The sequence below is a fragment of the Pelophylax lessonae genome, assembly GCF_965119305.1.
Source record: "Pelophylax lessonae genome assembly, chromosome: 1".
Classification (NCBI taxonomy): domain Eukaryota; kingdom Metazoa; phylum Chordata; class Amphibia; order Anura; family Ranidae; genus Pelophylax; species Pelophylax lessonae.
Window position 1 is genome coordinate 778,014,907 of NC_138768.1, and position 26,167 is coordinate 778,041,073.

The following is a 26,167-nucleotide window of genomic DNA, read 5'->3' on the forward strand; positions in this document are numbered from 1 at the left end:
CTGAGAATTCAGAAAAAAGGGGGCGGAGAGCTGAAGTTACACTCTGCAGAGCTCAGTGGTGAGAGCTGATTGGAGGGAAGGGATACACCCCCTCCCCCTTCACACAGGAACACAGCTGTCAATCAACTGGAGCTAAGGGCCAGGGACTATTCATAGGATTCAGATATATTGGGCAGACTAGATGGGCCAAATGGTTCTTATCTGCCGACACATTCTATGTTTCTATGAGCTCCTTCCCCTGTCACCATTTTTCTCTTGGTGTCAGGAAAACAGTTTAGAAGTGATTCATGCTGATAGAGTAACAAAGCAGCAGACAAAAGTCACACTTAGAGGTTGATTTACTAAGCAAATATAGTGTGCACTTGCTCTAGATCTGAGGGAAAGCTCTGCTGATTTTTATCATCCAATCACGTGCAAGTAAAAATACTGTTTTTTTTTTGTTTTCCTTGCATGTTCCCCTTAGTTGCAGGGTTCCTCAAACTACGGCCCTCCAGATGTTACAGAACTACACATCCCATGAGGCATTGCAAAACTCTGACATTCACAGACATGATGGGAATTGTAGTTCCTGAACCCCTGGAGGGCCATGGTTTGAAGACCCCTGATTTAGAGCAACTGCACTTGCAGTGCACAGCCTATTTACCTTTTTTTAAATCAACCCTATGTGCTCCTAATTGAGACAAGTACACGCCATAGAGGGGTATGCTTTGCTCATATTTCATGTTTACAATCACTTTATGTCACTTATGTTATGTATTCATTGCACTATAGGTCCTTAGCAGTTCCCATCAGCTAGTTTTGCATTATGTTTCAATATTCTATACACATGAAATATACCTTGCTCTGGCCATATTTCAGCGGCTATGTCCACATGCACATAGTGTATTGGCGTATTTCACCCAGCTGATGATACTAGACACAGGGCAGACAGTAGTTTATAGGATTGTGTCATCCCATAGCTGATCTGTTTTGTCATATTAGACCAAAACAGCTGAGGTCTACGTCCCCATCGCTGCAACAAACCTCAGGTTTTTATGTGTCATCTTTCACGCTCAAGGCTCACAGGAATTTGAAAAGTTGAAACATTTTAGAAACCACATCAAAGGCTTTGCGGCTTTGTGGCGATTCTTTAAGTTTAGCTGTAGTCGTCGTGTAAAGGTTTGCCACAGAGTATTACCTGGCTGCTTTAATGCCCCCCAGCCTAAACAAGGCATGCACACACTCGTTCTCGTATTTTCATTTCTAATGTATGACATGTCTGATGAATGACTTCTATAATTCATTATGATGATGAGGACAGGGAGCTCTTTGTGTGGCGGTCCAGTCGCAGTGACGACGGGGTGCTGTGTATGGTGACACCATCTTGTTGGAGCACAGGCCCCGTTCAGCCATGCCTAGCCATTGTATCATTATAGCTTTAATTCTATCTATGTTTACTTCATTGTGAGTGACTGCTTGGAAAGCTTTGTTTAAGATCTCATAATTAAACAGAAGCGTTTGTGTCCCTCCCCTCCGTGTCCTACATTAATGGTAGTCGGAGATGAAAGGCACACGTAATTTATAGGAATACATTATTAAATGATTAAGCTCAATTTAAACAAACACAGAGTGAGGAAGTTTGGAATTGAAATTGCTTTAGAAACTAAATGTAAGTCATGTTATATGAAAGTAGGATAAACATTACAGGGATCACCTTTACCTAAAAACTGCCTATGCAGATACAGGACGTCTGTAGATAAAAACATACTGTACAGTTCTGACCAAATTTAAATAATGACCTTGCTATAGGTGTAGGCCTTTTACCTACCTCAGGAAGCCTGACTGGAATACTTCTAGGGTGTTGCTAAGAGAGGCCTAGCTGTTACTGCTCACCTTCAGTGAAAGCTCTGAGCTCAGTCCTGTGATAGTGAAGGTGAGCAGTAATGGCTAGGCCTCACTTAGCAACGTCCTTGGAGTCATAAGGTACTTAAATGCCCTTAAAGAGGTTGTAAACCCAAATTTTTTTTTTTTTTTTTTTTTCAACCTGAAAGAGAAACACACAATGAGCTAGTATGCATCTCATACTAGCTCATTATGAAATACCTTAGAACGAGCCCCCGCCGTGCCGCCCGCTTACCTCTATGACGGGCGACATGTTCAGTCGTCCGTCTTCCGGGATCGCGGCATCTGGCCATCTGATTGGCCGGAGCTGCGGTGACGTCACTCCCGCGCACGCACGCGTGAGCTGACGGTCACGGCACAGGGCTTTGAAGGAACGGCACCAGCGGCCGTTCCTTCAGAGCGCATGCGCCAGTGATGTCACTGGCGGCATGTAAGGTAAATATCTCCTAAACGGTACATGTTTAGGAGATATTTACAGTACCTATAGGTAAGCCTTATCATAGGCTTACCTATAGGTACAACTTGCAGAGGAGGGTTTACTTCCTCTTTAAAGGGCAGTATTCATCTTTAGACAAAGCTGCCCAATTTTTTTTATCTGCAGATGCCCCTTATCTGCATAGGCTCTGTTCATACTAGTTTGATTTCAGATGTGACTTGAGTCTCACAGATTCGCATAACAATGAAAATCACATTGTTTTCAGTGGGGCCCATTCTCATCAATACAACTCCACCATTCCCATCGGTGCAACCTTGGAAAAGGTTTTTGTACTACTTCGGTGCAATGCCAGCGGGATTTTGGCCCCATAGAATATGCAGTCCACATTCATGTTGTACTACATGATCACACTGAAAATTGGATTGTAATCGGATTTCAGCAGTGTGAACTGAGCCTAAAAGTGGGCTAACCTTTTAATGTATTCTCTGCATTGAGGTAAAAAAACTCCCCACCACATGTCCTCCCCGTCCCTAAACACTTACCTAGCTTCATGTCACTACTCCCTTCACTTTCTGCTTTCACAGGAGAAACTGAGGCCATAGGCTTTTACTGGTGCCTCCTTAGCTACCAGAGACACTGGAAGGGCCCGTGCTTGTAATGTATTCCTTTTTTAATAAATGTGCTATACCAAAATATACTTACCTACTTTGCATGGTTTTGCACAGCGCAGTCCCGATCCTCCTCTTCCAGGGTCCCCCCCGCTGGCCTTCATGGCTCCTCCCCTCAGCTGAATGCCCATTAGCAAGCTGCTATGGGGGCTTGATCCCAAGCTGGGTGACGTGTGTCCATTGACACACAGGGCGACTCGGCCCCGCACCCCACTTTCTCCTCATTGGCTGTGTCTGACAGCAGGAGCCAGTGGCTCCTCTGCTGTCTCCATCGCCAGTGAGGTGAGAGACAAGAAAAGAAAGCTGCTGCTCTTGTGCACATCACTGGATCGAGATTGGGCTCAGGTAAGTATAAGGGGGGAGCTGGAGGGATCCTGATCAGAGAAGGTTTTTTACCTTGATGCAAAGAATGTATTAAGGTAAAAACCTCCTGCCTTTACAACCACTTTAAAGCAAACCTCCACCCATAAGGGGAAGCTCCGCTTGTTCGCACCCTTCCCCCATCCCCTCCACTGCCACATTTGTCCCTTTTTTATGGGGGGGGGGGGTACCTGGATTCCCTGATTGGATTGTCACACGGCAATCTATGTCATGTCCGGCCCCTCCTCCCCCCCCCCCCCCCCCCCCCGTTGCCCTCTGGGACCTGCATGTGTCCTAGAAGATGGCGGGAACATTCAGAAAGTGCAGCGCGACAGAAGACCTGAGGCTTACTTGCGATGCCTGTACCCGAAGCCGATGGACAAATCGGCTTGGGGTGCCAATATTGCGTAATCCCTGGACAGGTAAGTGTCCTTCTATTAAAAGTTATCATTTAGTCCCCATTCACACTAGTACGACTTGTCAGACGACTTGGTCGCCTGACAAGTCGCGGTGGGTCGCCTGCCATTGATTAGCACAGGACCCGCTCAGACTTAGAAAAGGGTCCTGTACTACTTTGGGGCGACCTGGAGGCGACCTGCATTGACTTCAATGATATGAAGTCCGTGCATGTCGTGCCGAGGTCTTCACAGGTCGCCCCAGCAAGTAGCGTCGCCCCTGTCTGAATAGGGCCTTACAGTATTTGTAGATGCTGACTTTTTTTTGTTTTTTTGTTTTTACTGATTGTATCTCCACTTTAAGCTATGTATTCTCAGACCTGACCCAAACTGCTCAAAGCTTTCCAACTGCATTGTAAATGCTTGCTGTTCATAATGGGATTAAGTGTATTATAGCTAATGATGATAGTTGATGTGGCTTAAGTCATGATGCCTAGTGTTTTGGGTTGGGAGAAGCAATAAGCAAGCCATAGATTATGCAGTTCTCTTTCCTTTAATCTTGGGTTGAAGGAAGGAAAATCGTTTGATCAACACATTCAGAGGAATCTCTACTGTTGTGCTATTGTATTTGGACAGCTGGAGGTTTTCGCCACTGTCAGAATACAATGATCACTGCTAGCGGCCATGTGTACTGAAGTGGATCGATAGATCCATGATAAATAGATCCCTGCTGAACTGGTCAAATTTTGATCCATCTTTGGCTGGCCTTAGATCCTCTGTCAGTATCGTTGCTGGTTTCCTACCTAGATAGATTGCTTATGACTTGTGTGGTCACCAGGAAGGGAATTGGCAAGAAATATCCCCAACATCTCCGCAGATAACACTAAAACTCAGAGTGTACAACCTATAATCGTTCTATCCTAAAAACAAAATGTGGTTGGAATTCGACTTGAACACAATACAAATAGCACGGTATAATGACATGAGCCTGTCTCTCGGCTACCTTTGTTCCTCAGATATTTACATTTGTAAGCTATAATCCAGCTCTGCTCATGCGTAGCTATTAGTCATTGGCTCTTTAGTACCCCACTCCTGCCTTTGTATCAGGTTTCCTTTACCTTTAAAGACACAATGGATAGAAACGGTCGGGTTAGTTGCTCTCTTTGCATAGTAGGACAAAAGCAGTTCCGTTTCAGAGAAATATTTTGCCTGTATGGTGTTTTATCTGTCTGTATAACCTTCCAGTGTGTATGGAAACCGAATCTACGGGGTGTTTAATGAGAATGTATGTTTTATGAACAGGTTCTATACACTCTTTGTTGTGGAAGGTATACAGGAAATTAGAGAGATGTCTGCTTTTGTAAACCATCTGTAGTAAAAAATATTTAGGGCAAGGATTGCAAATGGATTTGTAGTGCAAGATTCAAGGAGTACAGTCTAGGAGATCGTAGTAGATGGATTCAAAAGAGCTCTAAGAAGCAATTGAAGGCAACCACAGCCCACACATACTTTCCTCAGATTTAAGGCCCGTACACACGATAAGAAAATCGGAAGTAAAATTTAGCAAGCTGAACGATCTGCTGATTTTCAGTTTGTTAGTATAGTGCTTTTGCAGAGTGTAACTTCAGCTCTGCCCCCCTGCTTTATGATCGCTCTGACAAGTGTTACAAATTCTGCATTTTGAAGTGATGTTGAGGCGAGAATACTGCAGACAGACAGGTACAACTTATGTAGAAGGGTTTGTTTCATCTCTGTGTATCACATGAGGCCTGTCACTTAATTGGGTATATATAAAGGCTTACAACCAATTAAAAAAAAAAAAAAAAAAAAGAAGAAACCGGATGCTCCAGGGTAAGTAATGGGGTGGAATGAGTGTGGGGGTGGGGTAATATGATCATTTTTCATGTTGTACCCTAAATATGGGTGTTGCATGAAATATGGCCAGAAATGGGTAGTGAGGCTTTTAAGGATAATTTCACCTTTCATAACGTTACATGCTACAACCATATATCGGGGTACAACATGTAACGCGTCAAGAAAGAACCAGCCCCTGCTCGCCCGCTAGCTGTCAAAGACACAGAAAGCAGTGCTCTGTGATTTGAAAACTGCAAGTTCTGACAGCCTTAGCGGGTTTTGGCTTGTAGATCTCAATAAACTGCCACGGCCCTGTGATAGTTTGTTGATTCTTCTTGTTGGAGTGTACCAGCTTGGCACGTATGAGATACACTGACCGGTCTGCAGGAGATCTTCATGGTGTCAGCAATCTGCTGATCGCTGGTGTAATGCTTCGCAGGCTCCTGCAACAAAAAACAATAAATGCTTATTTTTTTTTACCTGCAAAAAATATGCATGTATTATTATTTTTTGTCAAAATGTGAACTTATCCTTTAACAGGCAGCATATCATGCCTTAACCACTTGCCGCCCGCCCTATAGCAGATTGACGGTGGCAAAGTGGTTGTATTATCCTTACTGGCTATCATATGAGGTCCACCCCACATCTCCGATCTCGGTAAAGAGCCTACTGATGTAGGCTCTTTACCATGTGACCAGCTGTGTCCAATCATAGTAAATAGGAAGAGCCATTGATCGACAGGCATGAGTAGAGGAGAACCGATCTGCGGCCCTCCTGAAGGGGGGGGGGGGTCTGTGCTGGTAATCAGAGCATTGATTACCAGTGCAGACCCTTGGGGGGGGGGGGGGGTGCCACTAGAGCCACCAGGGATGCACACCCATGACCACCAGGGATGGCAATCAGGGCTCAGGGACCCTTTCAGTGCCTTCCCCTTTAGAGCTGCCCAATCTATCAGTTCTGCCCATCAGTGCCGCCTATCAATGCCCATCAGTGCTGCATATAAGTGCCACCCCATCAGTGTGGCCTCATCAGTGCAGGAAAAAACGTATCTATTTACAAAATTTTATAACATAAACAAAAAAACTTTTTTTTTTTTTTTCAAACTTTTCGGTCTTTTTTTATTTGTGTAGCAAAAAAGAAAAAACCTTGCGGTGATCAATTACCACCAAAAGAAAGCTCTATTTGTGGGAAAAAAATGACATAAGTTTGGTTTAGGTACAGTGTTTCATGACCGCTCAATTGTCATTCAAAATGCAACATCGCTAAGTGCCGGTTCACACAAATGCGATCAGACATCGCATGTGATTCGGAGCGCACTGCTCCTAAAATCACATGCGATGTCTGTGCGGTGCGAGTTCAGCCATACAGTTTGTATGGCTGAATCTGCACCGCAATTGCAGTGAACACGCACAGGACCCTTTTTTTGATCCGCAGCAGAATCAGATCGCATGGTGGTTCACACCAGTGCGATCCTATTCCTGTGCGAACTGTCAGATCACACTACGATATGCGATCTGATCTGGGGGTGTCGTTAACTTAGAATTGACACCCCCAGCGTATCGCCTATGGCAGTGTGTGAACTGCCTGTGCTGCGGATGCGATGCAAGAACACGCTGTATATTCGCAGTGTTCCCGCATCACAATAGTGTGAACCGGCACTTAAAGCTGAAAATTGGCCTGGGCTGGAAGGGGGTGAAAGTGCCCTGTAGTGAAGTGGTTAAAGAGGAAGTAAACTCTGCATTCCTTTTTGCAAATTTCCTTATATGTGATATTAAAAACGTATTTGCAATCCTTGTACGATATAATGTATACATAATCATTGCTTACTTACTGTTTTTTAGTAGTTTGTAAAAAATATGTCTTTCGGGATTTGGCGGCACCGTCTTGAGTACGGTTTCCCGACTCATCTTTGGACGTCATTAGCGCCCTTCCTTAACCACTTCTTGACCGCCCGCCACAGTTATACGTCGGTACTTTGACGTTAAATACCGGGGTTGTGGAAGCAGATGGCTGCCATAACCCCAGCATTTTTTGAAACTGCCGGCAGTCCTTTTTCAGATAAGGGTGGTCCCAGCATACGCAAGTCCCGCCCACATATGTAAACGGTGTTCAAACCACAGATGTGAGGTATTGCTGCGATATTTGGAGCGAGAGCAATAATTTGAGCCCTAGGCCTCCTCTGTAGCTGGTAACCTGTAGAAATTTTTAAAATGTCACCTATGGGGATTTTTAAGTACCAATGTTTGTCGCTATTCCACGAGCTTGCGCAATTTCGAAGCATGACATGTTGGGTTTCTCTTTACTCGGCATAACATTATCTTTCACATTTTAGAAAAAAATTGGGCTAACTTAACTGTTTTCTTATGTTTTAATTCAAAAAAGTGAATCTTTTCCAAAATAATTGCGTTTGGAAGACCGCTGCGCAAATACCGTGTGATAAAAAATATTGCAACAATCTCCATTTTATTCTCTAGGGGCTCTGCTAAGAAAATATATAATGTTTGGGGGTTCTAAGTCATTTTCTATCAAAAAAAAAAATGATTTTAACTTGTAAACAACAAGTGTCAGAAATAGGCCCGGTCCTCCATTAAAATCTTGCGCATGCGCAATCGTTTTTTAACCAAGCCTCTTTCTCAAGCCTCTTTCTTTAGATGATTGTCACTATAGGTTTGCTCCCCTTGTGACGTCACACAGACACAAGGGGAGAATCAGGAAGCAGGGAATGAAAGCCCAGTCTAGCGAGTCTGCATAGCTGTGTCGCAGATATCGGAACTCTCTTACACGTCATGCTGTAGATGGGGAATGAAGGACAGGACGAGAAGCGCATGCGCCAGTGATGTAATCAGTCTTTACATTATGGATTGCAAGCAGATGAAACCAGTAAGGAGAATTTCACAGGCAGTGATCAATAGGTTTATTTATGAGCTGAAGTTGTGTTGGAGAGTTTACAACCACTTTAATGTCTGGGCAGCAACACACCACAACAGTACCCAAGTGTGTGCAGGAGCTCCCCCTTAATTTTTCCCTTCATTCACAGCACGGCCTCATGACTCCATGCAGTCGTCCTTCCTTACATCCCTAGTTTGGACTCCCGTGCCTTTTTTGTGCCCCTCCTGGCTATGGATCATCTTCCATTGGGATATCCTTCCATCTGGCTCCTTCTTCTTGCACAGGCAGCTTCATTGGTGGGTGGTGGGAATTGTTGTTGCAGCACATCAGTGAGAACAGTTCATTAGCGCGCTCACATTACTGAAGCAGGTTTGGAAAGAAAATAAATGAAAGAAAGTGTAAAAATAGCCCGAGGGAGGCAGACACTCGCTTCCGCTTCATAGAACTCAATAGACAGCCATCCCCTGCTAGGTCTGGGCTATGCTCTGCATTTTACAGCACATGTGTGTGTTCACAAGGTGTGAAATGGCAGGAGCTCCGTTAGTGGAGAGGTGAGGTTAGCCACATATACTATGCAAGGGATGCTCGTTAAAGAAAGGAAATTGTGGACTTTGTGGCTTTTTAAGGTCTGTGAAACCAACTCCAGCTTTATTGAGCAGGAGAGAACAATTTCTTCCAGGTTATGCACAGTGCAGGTTTTAGCCAACTTTCTTCCTGTTCTTTAAAGTTATATTAATCCCAAAACAAAAAATATAATATATTGCAGCCTACCAATCAGCAGATGTGGCTGCATTCGTTTTCTTCTTTTAGGCCTTTCACCTGGTGATCTGGCCAGTAACATATCTCCTGCATTAAAGTGCCCCCACTCTGGATGAAGGAGCACAGGGGGTACCTTTTGGACAGCAGCATTGTCAGTTTTTTGGGGGGCGGGAGTGTTAGATGCACCAGCAGATTTAAATACATTAACAAACCAAAGCCAAACTCCCGCTAACACTTTATAAGCAGTTACAGTAGCGGTTTAATTTCCTTCGGGGATAAAAGGTTTTACATAAATGAGCACCCCTGTTAGTGGGGAAATGGTTTATTTTAACTCTCTAACACAGTGGTCTCCAGACTGCAGCCCGGGGGCCAGATGCAGCCCTCTGCTTGCCTTTATCTGGCCCTTGGGGCACTATTTCATCCACTGACTCCAACAATGGAGCATAATTCTTGTCTCTGACACCAACAATGGGGCACTATTCCTCCCATTGACACCAACAATGGGGCACTATTCCTCCCATTGACACCCAAGAATGAAGCACCATTACTTCTATTGACACCAACAATGGGGCATTGTTATTCCCACTGACCCCAATAATGGGTCACTGTTCCTTCCATTGGCACCAAAAATGGGACACTGTTCCTTCCATTGGCACCAAAAATGGGTCAGTGTTGCTTCCATTGGCACCAAAAATGGGTCAGTGTTGCTTCCATTGGCACCAAAAATGGGACACTGTTCCTTCCATTGGCACCAAAAATGGGTCAATGCCCCTTCCATTGGCACCAAAAATGGGACACTGTTCCTTCCATTGGCACCAACAATGGGTACTATTCCTTCAATTGATACCAACGATGAGACACTATTCCTTCCACTGACATCAACCATGGGGTACTATTCCTTCCATTATTACAAATGAAGGGGCACTCTTCCTCCACTATTCCTCCTACTGACACCAAAAATGGTACATTTCTCCTGCCACTGGTTCTAGTCTGTCCCACCTGAAGTCTGAATGACAGTAAAATGGCCCTGTGTTTAAAGTAGTTTGAAGACCCCTGCTCTAACCGCTACATCTGCAGACCAGCTTTTTCTTTTGAAAAACAACAGATTTATTGGCTGGATCACCAGGTGAAAACATAAAAAATAAACGAATGCAGCCATCACATCTAAGAATTGGTAAGCCACAATATATTAAATGTTTGCTTTTGGGTTTAATACCGCTTTAACTGCTTTTCCTATGTGGATATGGAAATGGATCATTTCATTACACTGCCTGAATTCCTTTGCCTTTGCAGTGATCATACAAGCAGTCCCTGTTGCTGTACCAAGTGTTGACCCGGGAACATTTACGCACAGTTAAAACTTACAGCATAGTGACCCTAAGGGCATTACTAGGGATGTCATGACTCTAAATTTACATCAAAATAATTTCTTCTAGAGTAAGGAAGGGCTCATCCCCATGGTTGCTCATGGCCGTACGCTGCCCAGATCAGTGCATTTCTGCGGCAGGTACAAGCAGGTTTTTACTTTCAGATGTGGACAGAGAGCCTATACAAATCAATGACGGACTGAGAGGCTCTGTAGCTGTCCCTTTATAATTGCACATGGAACAAATACATCCAGTTAGACCATAGGTTTCATTTTCTGTATTCTGCAAAAAACCTGGTTGATCCTGCTTCTCTCTACCTCCACCTTCTGTTCATGTCCCCAATTCAGTTAGGAATTTTTCAGCCTTGGTGACAACTCTGCACATGCTCAGTATCAGTGAGTTTCTATGCTGAGCATTTTCTCCCTATCACATCTGAGTAAGCCATGTGACTATTGAGTTACACATGTGGGTGTATATAAAGTGGTAAATGACAGCCCAGTCCCCCCCCCCCCACCTCCTCCATGCCTGCTAACAGGCTAAACAAAATGGAAGGTGAACAGCTGTGTGGATGAGCTCTATATCTCATCCACATGGGCAATGACATAGATGTTATTGCATGCATTTATTTAAATTTCTAGTAGTCATGCTCTGAAATTTCGGCTGCTGAAAATTATCGCCTGAAAATAGGGTTTTTACCACAATTTTGGCTTGATTTTTCCACAATTTTACTTTGCTTATGGTGTTTTTCATGGGTCATGTGACTCAAAAAATGCATCAAAAACACAACACGGGTGCATTTTTTATGCGTTCTTGCTGCATTTTTAATGCATTTTAATGAGGAGGTGTGTTTTTTGTGCCGTTTGCAACATATGCACCAAAAATGCAGCAAGCAGGATTTATAACACTGATTCAAAAGGTGCCGATAATGGCCGACAATAAATTCACATTCATTTAAATCTGTGATATTACTAAAAAGTCAAATACAATACAATTATGTTTAAAATATATATATATATATATATATATATATATATATATATATATATATATATATATATATATTTTTTTTTTTTTTTTTTTCTTATTTAATTATTTTTTAAACCGTCATTTTTGGTTTCGGCAAAGTATATCCTGAATTTTCATTTCGGTGTGCCACTAATTTCTAGGGCATTTCTAAAGGCGTAAAGATTTTAAAGCAGTACTCCAGGCACAAAAACTTTTAATGCAAATCTATTCCTTAACCACATCAAAGGATGTAAATCCACTTTGTGTATGCCTTTGAAAACCCAAGTACTACCTTGTAACTCCGCAGTGGCATCATCACTGTGCTGTACATAGCCTGTACAGAGAGCAGAACTGTGGGAGGGACCCAGCAGTCTCTGCTCCCTACAGGTAACTACAAGAGGGGGCGGAGACAAGACCTGTCACCCTGCACAAAGAGAGAGAGAAACAGTAACTGGTCTTTGTTACAGGAAGCTCCTATTTCACACTGAATTACTACATAGATCTGCAAGAAATACACAAAGCACACCAAGATTCAAGTAAGAACACACAGGACTCTTGTATTTAGACAATATCTGCTTATCCCTGCGTGCAGCTTAAAATTGTATAATTTACACTCTATGCCGTCTTCTGTTTAGGTGCATTCAGTTTAATTATATTTAGACAAAATAGAAATCTGTGCATCCAGGAGCACGTTACATATTCTAAACAAAGGCAAACCTTTGTAAAGGCATGTATATAGGAAATAAAAGGGAGTTTGGCAGGAAACTTTAGTATGGAACACCTAAACGAATGTAAACTGATTTAAATATAAAAGCACGTTCATATAAACACAAAACCAACGCCATACTTTCCAGATTAATTTCTCCTGCATTTAAAGCTGAACTCCAGGGGAGGAATGTAGGGAGTATAGAGGAAAATCCTGGCTTTTTGGGGTAGTGGAGGATCTGGTAAGTAAAATTGCTTTTTGTAACCCCTGGACCTAACCAAGAATTTTTCCATTCCCCAGAGAAAGGCTTTGAAAAAAAAAAAGATACATTTAAAAGCGCATATGAGTCCACTGTATAAACTGGGGAGGATTCTAAGAGATTTGTATTTTTCTCAATGACACAGAGTGCAGTTTAAATTTACTTTGAAGTTTGACTCCACCAGCATCAACTTCTCGGATATGACTTTGAGAGGGGATGTGAACAGACACCAGCTATCTCCCATCGTATGTGGGAAAGAATGCGGTGGGGATTCCATCTTAAAGGTGACCAGCTGTCATCACCGGGATAGTTTGGACTCTTCCTGTGGGATTGTTCAGAGTAGTGAAAAGGAATGCAAGATACTAAGCAGATGGTTACAAGAATGGCCCAGAACTAGGACTGGAATATTTCTTTTCATAGATGTCTGTGTAAACTATTGGAAGAGACCCCTAGAGTGGACCATGTGGCGTGGCCAATTTTTGTGCCTACAATTAATAAGGAATATGATTAGATTATGGCCGATATTGCAGTCTATTGTGTGTGTGTGTGTGTATATATGTATGTATATATATATATATATATATATATATATATATATATAATTGGGGATAGACCGATTATCAGCAAGGCCGATATGCACTTTCCCCGCTATATCGGTATTGGCCCTGAAACTGGCCGATATTGCCGATATTTTTGTGACGTCATTCTGCCTTCTTAGGCTGCCTCCCTCGCCTTGGACAGCCTCGTCTGGAGTCGGGACTAGTCTCACGGGAGTGTATCACAGCCAGCCATCCACATCCACAGGCCCTGTACCAGCCAGCCACCCACAGGCCCTGTACCAGCCAGCCACCCACAGGCCCTGTGCCAGCCAGCCACCCACAGGCCCTGTGCCAGCCAGCCACCCACAGGCCCTGTGCCAGCCAGCCACCCACAGGCCCTGTGCCAGCCAGCCACCCACCACAGGGTGCCAGCCAGCCACCCACCCACAGGACCTGTACCAGCCAGCCACAGGCCCTGTACCAGCCAGCCACCCACAGCCCCTGTGCCAGCCAGCCACCCACCACAGGGTGCCAGCCAGCCACAGGCACTGTACCAGCCAGCCGCCCACAGGCCCTGTACCAGCCAGCGACCCACCCACAGCCCCTGTGCCAGCCACCCACCACAGGGTGCCAGCCAGCCACCCACCCAACACAGGGTGTCAGCCAACCAGCCACCCACCACAAGGTGCCAGACAGCCAGCCACTTACCTCAGGGTGCAAGCCAGCCAGCCATCCATCACAGGGTACCAGCCAGCAAGCCAGCCACCCACCACAGTGTGCCAGCAAGCCGGCCACCCACCACAGGGTGCCAGCAAGCCAGCCATTAAGCATTAAACAAAAATTAACAACAGATATGAACAGAATTCCAATGAATACTGTTCATATCTGTACGACTTCAAGTCGCATCAACTTCAAAGTAGTCTCTGCACTACTTTGGGCCGATTTTAATGCGTTCTGAGGTCCATTGACATAGGCATTGCTTCAAGTCCAGCCAAAATCACGGCAAAACAATTGTGGCAAAATCGTGCTACTTTTAGGTCGCACAAGTGTGAAAGGGGCCTTAGAGCTACTTTAATTGATTAAAAAACAGTCAAACATTTTAAGATTGCTGTTTATTAGAAGAATCTGCTGATGTGAACCATGTCTTGCAAAAAGGAGATCTTTGGAAGACATTCGATCAAGAGTAATTGATTTGCATAAGGCTGGAAGGGGCACAAAGCAATCTCAAAGTATTTAGGCATCCATCAGTTGACAGACAAATTGTCTATAAATAGAGACAGTTTAGTATGTGGCTGCTCTTTCTAGTAACCCCCCCCCCCCCACTTTGCCTGAAGACTTCTGGAACACATCACAGGTCCCAGGAGGCTGTGGGACCATTCACAATGCGCAGTTCCTGCATGCGGCCTGTGAAACTGCATGGAGTCACAGCTGGCTTTCCTTAGTAAAAATGCCGGCTCTGGAGACCCAAAGATCGGCCAAGAACTGGCCTGGGTGAAGGCCGAGTAGAATTCCTGGGCAGGTAAGTGTCCTTTTATTGAAAGTCAGCAGCTATGGTATTTGTAACCACTGACTTTTAAGGTTGTGAATGTGGGGGAAGATACTTTCTCACGAAGCTCTGACTTCTGGTCCACTCTTTCCATTTACTTGAATGGGTTGCTCTCAGCTATACAGCAGATTATGTTGTGATGTGAAATATCATAGATCATAGCAAGATACATAAATATAGATTTTAAAAATGCTTTTAGTAGATTATTTCCCTGAGCAAACCTGTGCATTAGGGCATGTGAACCGTAATAAAAAGTCAAATAGTCGACTGTTTCATCTTTAGGGCTCATTTGCAGAGGTGTTTAAAATGCTGCACATAGTGTATAGCTTTGTACACATTTGTACACAGCAGTATACAAAGCTAATGACCCCTGGCAGCGTAATGTTGTGTTCCAGTCAATAGAGTAAATAAAAACACAGCTGTGTGTAGGGCTTGCGTCCACTAAACATGGATCTTATATACTGGCGCCCCTGCTCAGGGTGGACATGTTAATATATATAATAGAAAAGATGAACAGTTAGCGACCCAAAATCATCCAGTTGTAAAAGTGTTTATTGGCCACAGGATAATTATAAGATGAAGGCACTTACACATAAGCACGTTCATGTTGTTAGCACCCTGTTGCCAAAAAACACTTTTGCAACTGGATGATTTGGGGTCTCTAAAGCCTCGTACACACGCAACGATTATCGGCCGACCGATCGTCCAACTTTTGTCCAAGTTGTGTTTTGTTGGTTGGAATGTGCCTAGACTGCACACACATTTTCTCGGCCAACAAAATTCTACTTCAGAAGTGATGTCGTGTTGGTTTGCTTTCTTTGTGTTCTTTCTTCTCTGAGCATGCCCAGACTTGCTCATCAGATTTTTCCCTGTCGAAATCTGTACTGACTGCACGAAAATCGGACGTTGTGTTGACGACGAAAATTGACCAACAAAAATTTTATAGTCTGCACACCAGATTTTTTTCGGCCGAAAAGTTGGAGTTGGTTGTCGGAAGCATCATACTAACAAGCCGAAAATCGGCAGATCGGACATTGGCCGAAAATTCCCTGCCGATTTTCAAAGCGTGTGTACGGGGCTTTAAAAAATCTGGTGTGCAGACTATAAAATTTTTGTTGCCCGTCAACACAACGTCCGATTTTCGTGCAGTCAGTACAGATTTCGACATTCCAACCAACAAAACACAACTTGGACAAAAGTCGGACGATCGGTCGGCTGATAATCGTTGCGTGTGTACGAGGCTTAACTGTTCATGTTATCTATTTCTACATTGAGTGTAAGAAGAAGACACTGCCAGCGTGAGCACCGATACAAAACTCCGCTTCTTTTCAGGACCCTGATGAAAGAGTTGCTTTCTTTTGTGTGCATGGATTCAACATGTAAATATAAACAATGTGTAATCAGTATAAGTGCCGGTTCACATTTGTGCGATGCGGGAACGCTGCGAATATACAGCGTGTTCCTGCTTCGCATCCGCACCCCTGGCAGTTCACACTGCCATATGCGATACGCTGGGGGTGTCAATTAAAGGTTAACGACACCCCCAGATGAGATCGCATATCGCAGTGCGATCTGAAAGTTCGCACAGAATCGGATCGTACTAGTGTGAACCACCATGCGATCTGATTCTGCTGCAGACCAAAAAAGAGGGTCCTGTGCGAATTGGGTGCGATTGCGGGGCAAATTTACAAACTGTATGGCTGAATTTGCACCACACATAGATCGCATGTAATCTTAGGAGCAGTGCTCTCTGAATTACATGCGATCTTTGTGATTGCAGAAATGTGAACCAGCACTAAATGTGTAATCGGCTCTTGCACTGCTGCATCCTATTGATGTTTACATTAAGGTGACCAGATTTTTAAAATGAAATCCGGGGACACACACACACACATATATATTATTGGCAAATGGCGCAAGGACTGCATAATACACAGAGTGCTGGGCACAGGACTACATAATACACAGAGCGCTGGGGACAGGGCTACATAATACACAGAGTGCTGGGCACAGGACTACATAATACACAGAGCGCTGAGCACAGGACTACATAATACACAGAGCGCTGAGCACAGGACTACATAATACACAGAGTGCTGGGCACAGGACTACATAATACACAGAGTGCTGGGCACAGGACTACATAACACACAGAGTGCTGGGCACAGGACTGCATAATACACAGAGTGCTGGGGACAGGACTACATAATTTAACCTTAGGCTACTCAGGGTTTTTTTTTTTTTACAGTAAGGGCTACAAGATTGTGGAATTCTCTACCACAAGTGGTAGTAACTGCGAGAAGTATTGCTACTTTTAGAAGACTCTTGGACGTACATCCCAAGGATCAAAACATTCAGGGATATGTGAAATGATTACCCGGTTGCCGACCGCCGCACGACTATATACTGCGGCGGTCAGCCCCGGCCAGGCAGAGTGACGTATCGGTACGTCACTCGCCTGTCACTGACTTGCGAGCCTATCGCGGGCGGGCGCGCGCCCGCCGAGGCGCGCGCCCGCCGCGGCTCGTTCACAGGCAAGTCAGTGCGTGTGACCGGCGGACTCGATGTCCGCCAGTCACACTGCGATCGCTCCTGTGAAGGGAGAAAGACAGAGCAGCTTGTGTAAACAAGCTGCCTGTCAGTTCTCCCTGTGTAAAAGTGAAGATCTGTCCGTTCTACTATGTAGAACGGTTGATCTTTGCTTTTACACCAATAGGAATGTCCCTACACAGTTAGAATCACGCCCCTAGGACACACTTAACCCCTCCCTGTCTAATAAAGTTAACCCCTTCCCTGCCAGTGTCATTTTTGCAGTAACAGTGCATATGTATAGCACTGATTACTGCAGTAATGTCACTGGTAACCCCAAAAGTGTCAAAAATGTCAGTCAAGGGTCCGATCTGTCCGCCGCAATGTCGCAGTACCGAAAAAAAAATCGCAGATCGCCGCCATTACGCGTTAAAAAAAAAAACACCAAAAATGACAAAAATCTTTCCCTTTGTTAGTAAACGCGATAACTTTTGCGCAAACCAATCAAAATACGCTTTTTGCGATTTTTTTTTTACCAAACATAGGTAGCATAAAACAAATTGGCCGAAAAATGTTAAAAAATTTTGATTTTTACTTTTTTTTTTGGGGAATTTCATATAAAAAAATGTGAAAAATATTGTTATTTTTGCAAAATTTACGCTCTTTTTTTGTTTATAGCGCGTGATCAAAAAATCGCACAGGTGATCAAATACCACCAAAAGAAAGCTCTGTTTGTGGGAAAAAAAGGACGTCAAATTCGTTTAGGTACAGCGTCGCACGACCGCGCAATTGTCCGTTAAAGTCACGCAGTAAAAAATCGCAAAAAAACCCCTGGTCCTTTAGCAGCCAAATCCTCCGGGGCTTAAGTGGTTAAAGCCACACACACCTACAGAGGTTGAACTGGAAGGTCTTTATTCAACCTCAACTACTATGTAACTATAATACACAGAGCGCTGGGCACAGGACTACATAATACACAGAGCGCTGGGCACAGGACTACATAATACACAGAGCGCTGGGCACAGGACTACATAATACACAGAGCGCTGGGCACAGGACTACATAATACACAGAGCGCTGGGCACAGGACTACATAATACACAGAGCGCTGGGCACAGGACTACATAATACACAGAGCGCTGGGCACAGGACTACATAATACACAGAGCGCTGGGCACAGGACTACATAATACACAGAGTGCTGGGCACAAGACTGCATAATAGATAGGAGGGTGTTAGGCTTATAGTGCGGGGTTCAGAGGTTTTCTTATGCACAGAGGAATCTTCTGCCCCCACATCCATAGCTCATCTCTGCACCCTTCTCTCACAGATTATCTCTGCACCCACCTCTTAGCCCTTCCCCCATAACATCTAAACTCTCTCTGTCTATGCAGCTGCATCAGCTCTGACCCCTGCTGCCCTCACCTGTGTACAACAGACCCCCTTAGCCTTAGGCTGGTCATATATTATACACTTTTCTTGTACAATTTTCATTTCGAATTACAAAACCATATAATATGAGGTCAGACCCAAACACTTTGAATTTGTATGCAGTCAGGCAGGCCCTTGTACTACATAGTTAAAGTTTCACCACTTTTGGACCGCCCGCTGCAGTTTTACTTCAGTACTTTGACGTTAAATACCGGAGTTATGGCAATATGGGTATTTTCTTACTGGGCGGGCGGTCCTCTTTCATATAGTAGTCCCAGCGGCCTATTTGGCGCAGGATCACTACTTTTATGGGCGGCAAGTGAGGTGCCCCCCACCACTTCCCGGTCGTTTTCCCCGCTTGCCGGAGCCGTCGGTAGCGGGGAAAGTGATCCGGTCCATCCATGTCCCAGGCAGGAAGTCGAGTGAGGGCAAGATGGCCCCCACTCCACTATATGGCCTTGGAGGACCAGAGCAACGTCATGCGTTGCTTCCTCCCAACACCCTTAAAGGGCCCATTCTTTTTTTTTTTTTTGTTTTTCTTCCTGGAAAAAAAATGCCTTTTTTTTTTTTTTTTGCTTTTAAGTCCCGGTTCACATTTGTGCGCTGCGGAACGCTGCGAATATGCAGCGTGATCCCGCATCGCATCCGCACCTCTGGCAGTTCACACTGCCATTTGCGATACGCAGGGGGTGTCAATTAAAGTTAACGACACCCCCAGTTGCGATCGCGAATCGCAGTGCGATCTGCAAGTTCGCACAGAATCGGATCGCACTAGTGTGAACCACGATGCGATCCGATTCTGCTGCGGATAAAAAAAAGCCTCATGTGCGTGTTTAGTGCGGATGCGGTGCAAATTCAGCCATACAAAGTGTATGGCTGAAATTCGCAGCGCACATGAGATCGCATGTAATTTAGGAGCAGTGCACCGGCACTAAGTGTACATGTGAGATCTTAGGTCTTTTTGACCCCAGATCTCACACTAAAGAGGACCTGTCCTGCTTATTTTTATTACAAGGGATGTTTACATTCTTTGTATTAGGAAAAAGTGATCAAAAATTTTTTTTTTTCTTTAAAGGGACAGTAAAAATAAAAAATAAAGGTAAAATAAATAAGGAAAAAAAAAATTTAAAGCGCTCCATTCCTCTGAGCTCGCACACAGAAGCGAACGTATATGCAAGTCACGCCCACATATGTAAACAGTGTTCAAACCACAGATGAAGTAATGCCGCAATCGTTAGAGTGAGAGCAATAATTCTAGCCCTAGACCTCCTCTGTAACTCTAAACTGGTAACCTGTAGAACTTTTTAAAGTGTTGCCAATGGGGATTTTTAAGTACCAATGTTGGTCGCCATTCCACGAGCGTGCGCAATTTTGAAGCATGCCATGTTGGGTATCTATTTACTTGCCGTATTTATCTTTCACATTATAGAAAAAAACTGGGCTAACTTTACTGTTTTCTTATTTTTGAATTCAAAAAGTGTATTTTTTTCCAAAAAAAAATTGCGTTTGTAAGACAGCTGCGCAAATATGGTGTGACATAAAAGTATTGCAACAATCTTCATTTTATTCTCTAGGGTCTCTGCTAAAAAAATATATAATGTATGGGGGTTCTTAGTAATTTTCTAGCAAAAAATACAGATTTTTGATTGTAAACAACAAGAAATAGGCTTGGTCCTTAAGTGGTTAACTAAAGGCAAAACTTAAATTTTTTTTTTTTAGTTTTTGATAGAGTGGAGAGGGATTAGAACACCTGTCAATTTTCATTGCTGTCTGTGCCCCTGCTAAGGAGATTTACCCTCTCTATTTGTCTTTTTTTCCATTATCATTGAAAGTGATAGTAAAAGAAAATCCCACATTTTGGTTTTTTTTGGGCTGTCCCCCGAAATGTAATAGAGGGGATATCTTCCAATAGGTATACTAGTTCAGGTGACCTGGGGTTCCCCAAGGAATTCCCTTTATTTGCAAAAGATTTCCTCTCACTTCCTGTTTGGCTATGAGACAGGAAGTGAAAAGAAATCTCCCCAATGGGACATAGATGGCCAGAAAAAATTCTGATAGGAGTTATAACCCTCCCCTACCCTATCCAAAGTGAAAAAAAAAGTTTTGCTTATAGTTCTACTTTAAGGTACATAAGGTAAATCTAAATGAAATTAAACAATTGAATTGTATAATGTATGGGCAGCTTTACACATTGCTGACATGTCGGCCCTGAACAGCAGTGGTGGCCAGTCGAGGTCTAGGTACACATTTAAACTCCTTTTTATGCAGGACCTTGTTGGCTGTTTCTGACAGCCAGGTCCTGCATGACTGTCATATGCCCATCTGAATAGGCCCTTAGGGCCAGTTCACATCTGTGTGGAGCATTGCATTTTGGGTGCTTTTTACATGTTTTTTAGGTGCAATACCATAGAACGCTATAAAATTTGTTCATCAAAATTGCAGCAAGCAGGTTTTTTTTTTTTTTTTTTTTCACACACCACATCTAAAACTTCAGGTGTGCACAGGACCTGTAAGCAACAAAAAACAAATTCAGTGTGAATGGTTTTTACTTTATTTTCAGGGCTAATTTCTTGAGGGCCTGTTGCAGATGCAGAAGCCGCCCAGAACCCTATACATCCTGTTTAGTCTAGATTCACCAACAATGAACCCAGCAATGTGAATGGTTCTTCACAGCTTTTGATAACTGATCTGTAACCTTTAGAGCCGGTTCACACTACCACGATCAGAAAGTCGCCCCGTGACTTGAAGAGACTTGTTTAGAGACTTGTTTAGAGACTTGTTTAGAGACTTGTTTAGAGACTTGTTTAGAGACTTGTTTAGAGACTTGTTTAGAGACTTGTTTAGAGACTTGTTTAGAGACTTGTTTAGAGACTTGTTTAGAGACTTGTGCACTACTTTGAAGAGACAGGCGACTTCGTCTGTGGGGAATGCCTGGCTAATCTCTTTCTTCTTCCTGGAAAGTCTGATAACAAGTCGCTTCAATTAAGATAAGGAGGCGACTCCCATTGAAGTATATGGGACAGTCGGATCACAGGTCGCCTCAAAGTAGTACAGGACCCTTTTCTGAAGTCGGAGCAACTTCAGTAGTGCCAATTAAGACGGCACTGATTGATTAACATTGCTTTTGTTATGTCAAGCGACCTGGGGCTACACAAGTCGCCTCACAAGTCGTGCTAGTGTGAATGGGCTCCAGCTCCCTCCTGTAATAGTAAAGCTCCGAAATAAATCACCTGTGTTCTTTATTTTTACGCTTAATGGCTGATTATTTTTTAACTCCTGTATTTTTTGTATAGAATCTGTGTGAAATTCAGTGTATTTTTTGTGTTGTAATTGTATCCTACTAATCCTGGCTTTATTCTTCCAGAATCTTGAACAGTAATAAGATCACAGAACTGAACAATGGCTCCTTCGAGGGACTGTATTTTCTAGAACGACTGTAAGTAATTGATGTCATTTATTTGGTGTGCTGTCACATGAACTGGTCACAGAATAGAAATTAGGAAGGAAAAATGTAGTTAAAAACGTTAAAGTAGAATTAAAGGCAAAACTTTTTTTAATTTTCAGTAGAGTAACGGAGGGCTATAACTAGTGATCGACCGATATATCGAGGGCCGATATGCACTTTGCCTGATATATTGGAATCGGCCTTTTGATTTACCAATATTACTGATATTTCGGGAAAGTGCTTGTACCGGGGTGATGCCTCCAGCTAGAGGCATCACCCCGGTACCGGTGTCCATAGCCGGCGGTCAGCTGTCTTGTAATGATAACCAATGCGGCTGAGCGCTTGGCTGTCATTCCAAGGAGCGGGAGAGAACGCTCCCACCGCCTTCTGCGGCTCACTCGGGTCTCCTGTCCCACCGGGAGACCCAGGCATCCTACCTTCACCGCCGCTGTCTGACCGGCTCTCCATCTGCACCGCCGCAGTCTGACCGGGACTCCATTTCTTTGAATTCGGTGCCGCCAAGTACCTGGAAGTGATTTCATGACATGACATCACTTCCGGGTACTGGCGGCTCCGAATTAAAAAAACTTACAGCATTCAAAACAGCCAAACTTGGCGTTTTGAATGCTTTTAAGTGCAGAGGAGGAGACCCCCAGATCCCTCCACCACAGTACCTGTAGACATAAAAAAAAAAAAAAATTTTATTGTCCGATATCCGATGACCAAGATATAGGTATCGGCGGTAAAAAACCGATATCGTCGATCAATAGTTATAACCCCTGTTGTTTATTTTTTTGCCATCTGTTTACTAATGGGAAGATTTCCCTTCACTTCCTTTCCCATAGCCAAAACAGGAAGTGAGAGTAAATTCCTGCAAATTACCCACTTGTCGATCAGCCACCGCAGATATACAGTGGAAGGTCGGCAGTGTGCCTGCGAAGCGATCATGGGGGGGGTGCGTGCCCATTCGCCAGCGGGGAAGCTGATCCACTGGAACCGTCACCCATGATCACAATTGCATTAAACTACAAGGTCTAAAAAGCAATAAGTAGTATCTGTGGAAACAGGAGACAATATATTTACCTTTCTGGAGGCCAGTGTCTTGAAATGCATCCACAATGCTGTTCCCTGGCCGCAACAATTTTTTGACCAGTCACATGAGTCAAAAGCCTGTTTTACATACAGTGCATCCAGAAAGTATTCACAGCGCTTCAATTTTTCCACATTTTGTTATGTTACAGCATTATTCCAAAATGGATTAAATTCATTATTTTCCTCAAAATTCTGCAAATAATACCCCATAATGACAATGTGAAAGAAGTTTGTTTGAAATCTTTGGAAATGTATTTAAAAAAAAACCTAACAAAAACATGTACATAAGTATTCACAGCACTTTGTTGAAGCACCAATTACAGCCTCAAGTCTTTTTGTGTATGATGCTACAAGCTTGGCACACCTATTTTTGGGCAATTTCTCCCATTCTTCTTTGCAGGACCTCTCAAGCTCCATGGGTTGAATGGGGAGCATCGGTGCACAACCATTTTTCAGATCTCTCCAATCGGGTTCAAGTCTGGGCTCTAGCTGGGTCACTCGAGGACATTCACAGAGTTTTCCAATAGCCACTCCTTTGTTATATTTTCTGTGTGCTTAGGGTCGTAGTCCTGTTGGAAGATGAACCTTCGCTCCAGTCTAAGGTCCAGAGCGCTCTGGAGCCAGGTTTTCATCAAGGATATCTCTGTACATTGCTGGATTCATCTTTCCCTCGATCGTGACTAGACTCTTACTCAGTTCTTTCCACGGAAAAACATCCCCCCCCAGCATGATGCTGCCACCACCATGGTTCACTGTAGGGATGGTATTGGACAGGTGATAAGCAGTGCCTGGTTTCCTCCATACATGATGCTTGCCATTCAGGCCAAAGAGTTTAATCTTTGTTTCATCAGACCAGAGTATTTTGTTTCTCTGGGTCTGAGAGTCCTTCAGGTTCCTCTAGGAAAAGTCCAGGTGGGCTGTCATGTGCCTTTTACTGAGGAGTGGCTTCCGTCTGGCCATTCCACCATACAGGCCTGATTGGTGGAGTGCTGCAGAGATGGTTGTTCTTTTGGTAGGTTCTACTCTCACCACAGAGAAATGCTGGACCTGTCAGAGTGACTATCAGGTTATTGGTCACCTCCCTGACTAAGGCCCTTCTCCCCTGATCGCTCAGTTTGGCCGGGTAGCTTGCTCTAGGAAAAGTCCTTGTGGTTCTAAACTTCTTCCGTTTACGGATGATGAAGGCCACTGTGCTCATTGGGACCTTTTGATGCAGCAGAAATGTTTCTGTACCCATCCCCGGATCTGTGCCTTGATACAATCCTGTCTCAGAGGTCTACAGTCAATTCCTTGGACTTCATGGCTTGGTTTGTGCTCTGACATGCACTGTTAACTGTGGGACCTTATATAGACAGTGTGTCTTCCTTTCCAAATTATGTCTAATCAACTGAATTTACCACAGGTGGACTCCAATCAAGTTGTAGAAACATCTCAAGGATGATCAGTGAAACAGGATGCACCTGAGCTCAATATTTGAGTGATGCACTGTGAATTCTTTCCAGAAGCACCTTGTGCAAAAAAAAAAAAAGATTAGTGCTTTTTCTTTTTTTTTTTTATACCACTACTATTCCTTTATACTGGCTTTTGACATTTACAAATGCAGCAGTTTAGAAATTGGATGAAAGGTTTAGCACTGGAAAACAGTTTTTGAAGGATAAATAGTGCATTTTATATACGACTATATAGATCAGACCAAAATGAGGGACAAATGAGGAGGAAAGAGGGACAGAGGGACATTGTTCCAAATCAGGGACAGTTGAGAGCAACAGTATCTCACAAAAGTGAGTACACCCCTCACGTTTTTGTAAATGTTTTATTATACCTTTTCATGTAACAAAACTGAAGAAATGACACTTTGCTACAATGTAAAGTAGTGAGTGTACAGCTTGTATAACAGTGTAAATGTGCTGTCCCCTAAAAATAACTCAACACACAGCCATTTATGTCTAAACCACTGGCAACATTAGTGAGTACACCCCTAAGTGAAACTGTCCCAATTGGGCCCAAAGTGTGAATATTTTGTGTGGCCACCATTATTTTCCAGCACTGCCTTAACCCTCTTGGGCATGGAGTTCACCAGAGCTTCACAGGTTGCCACTGGAGTCCTCTTCCAATCCTCCATGACAACATCACTGGGCTGATGGATGTTAGAAACCTTGCACTCCTCCACCTTCAGTTTGAAGATGCCCCATAGATGCTCAAAAGGGATTTAGGTCTGGAGACATGCTTGGCAAGGCCATTACCTTTACCCTCAGTTTCTTTAGCAAGGCAGTGGTCATCTTGGAGGTGTATTTAGGGTCATTATCATGTTGGAATACTGCCCTACTGCCCAGTCTCTGAGGGAGGGGATCATGCTCTGCTACAGTAATTCACAGTAAATGTTGGCATTCATGGTTCCCTCAATGAACTGTAGCTCCCAAGTTCTGGCAGCACTCATGCAGCCCCAGACCATGATACTGCCACCACCATGCTTGACTGTAGGCAAGACACACCTGTCTCTGTACTCCTCACCTGGCTGCCGCCACACATGCTTGACACTATCTGAACCAAATAAGTTTATCTTGGTCTCATCAAACCACAGGACACGGTTCCAGTAATCCATGTCCTAATGCCCCATACACACGTGCAGATTATCTGCAGACTTTTGTCTGCAGACTTACCAAAACCATATAATATGAGGTCAAACCTAAACACTTTCAATTTGTATGCAATCCGGCAGGCCCTTGCACTACATAGAAAAGGTAAGTCTGCAGACAAAAGTCTGTGTACGGGGCATTAGTCTGCTTGTCTTCAACAAACTGTTTGTGGGCTTTCTTGTGCATCATCTTTAGCCGAGGCTTAATTCTGGGACAACAGCCATGCAGACCAATTTTGATGTAGTGTGCGGCGTATGGTCTGAGCACTTACAGGCAGACCCCCCCCACCCCTTCAACCTCTGCAGCAATGCTGGCAGCACTAATATGCCTATTTCCCAAAGACAACCTCTGGATATTATGCTGAGCGTGT

The 26,167-nt window shown here is 43.9% G+C and overlaps 1 protein-coding gene across 1 annotated transcript in view; it reads left to right on the forward strand.

Annotated features, from left to right (window-relative positions):
* Positions 1–26,167, forward strand: part of ADGRA3 (adhesion G protein-coupled receptor A3) — a 100,617-nt gene that overhangs the window by 10,150 nt on the left and 64,300 nt on the right. The window contains exon 2 of the mRNA XM_082259919.1: positions 21,989–22,060. Coding sequence (XP_082116045.1) covers positions 21,989–22,060 — 72 coding nt within the window. The remainder of the gene's footprint in view (positions 1–21,988; positions 22,061–26,167) is intronic.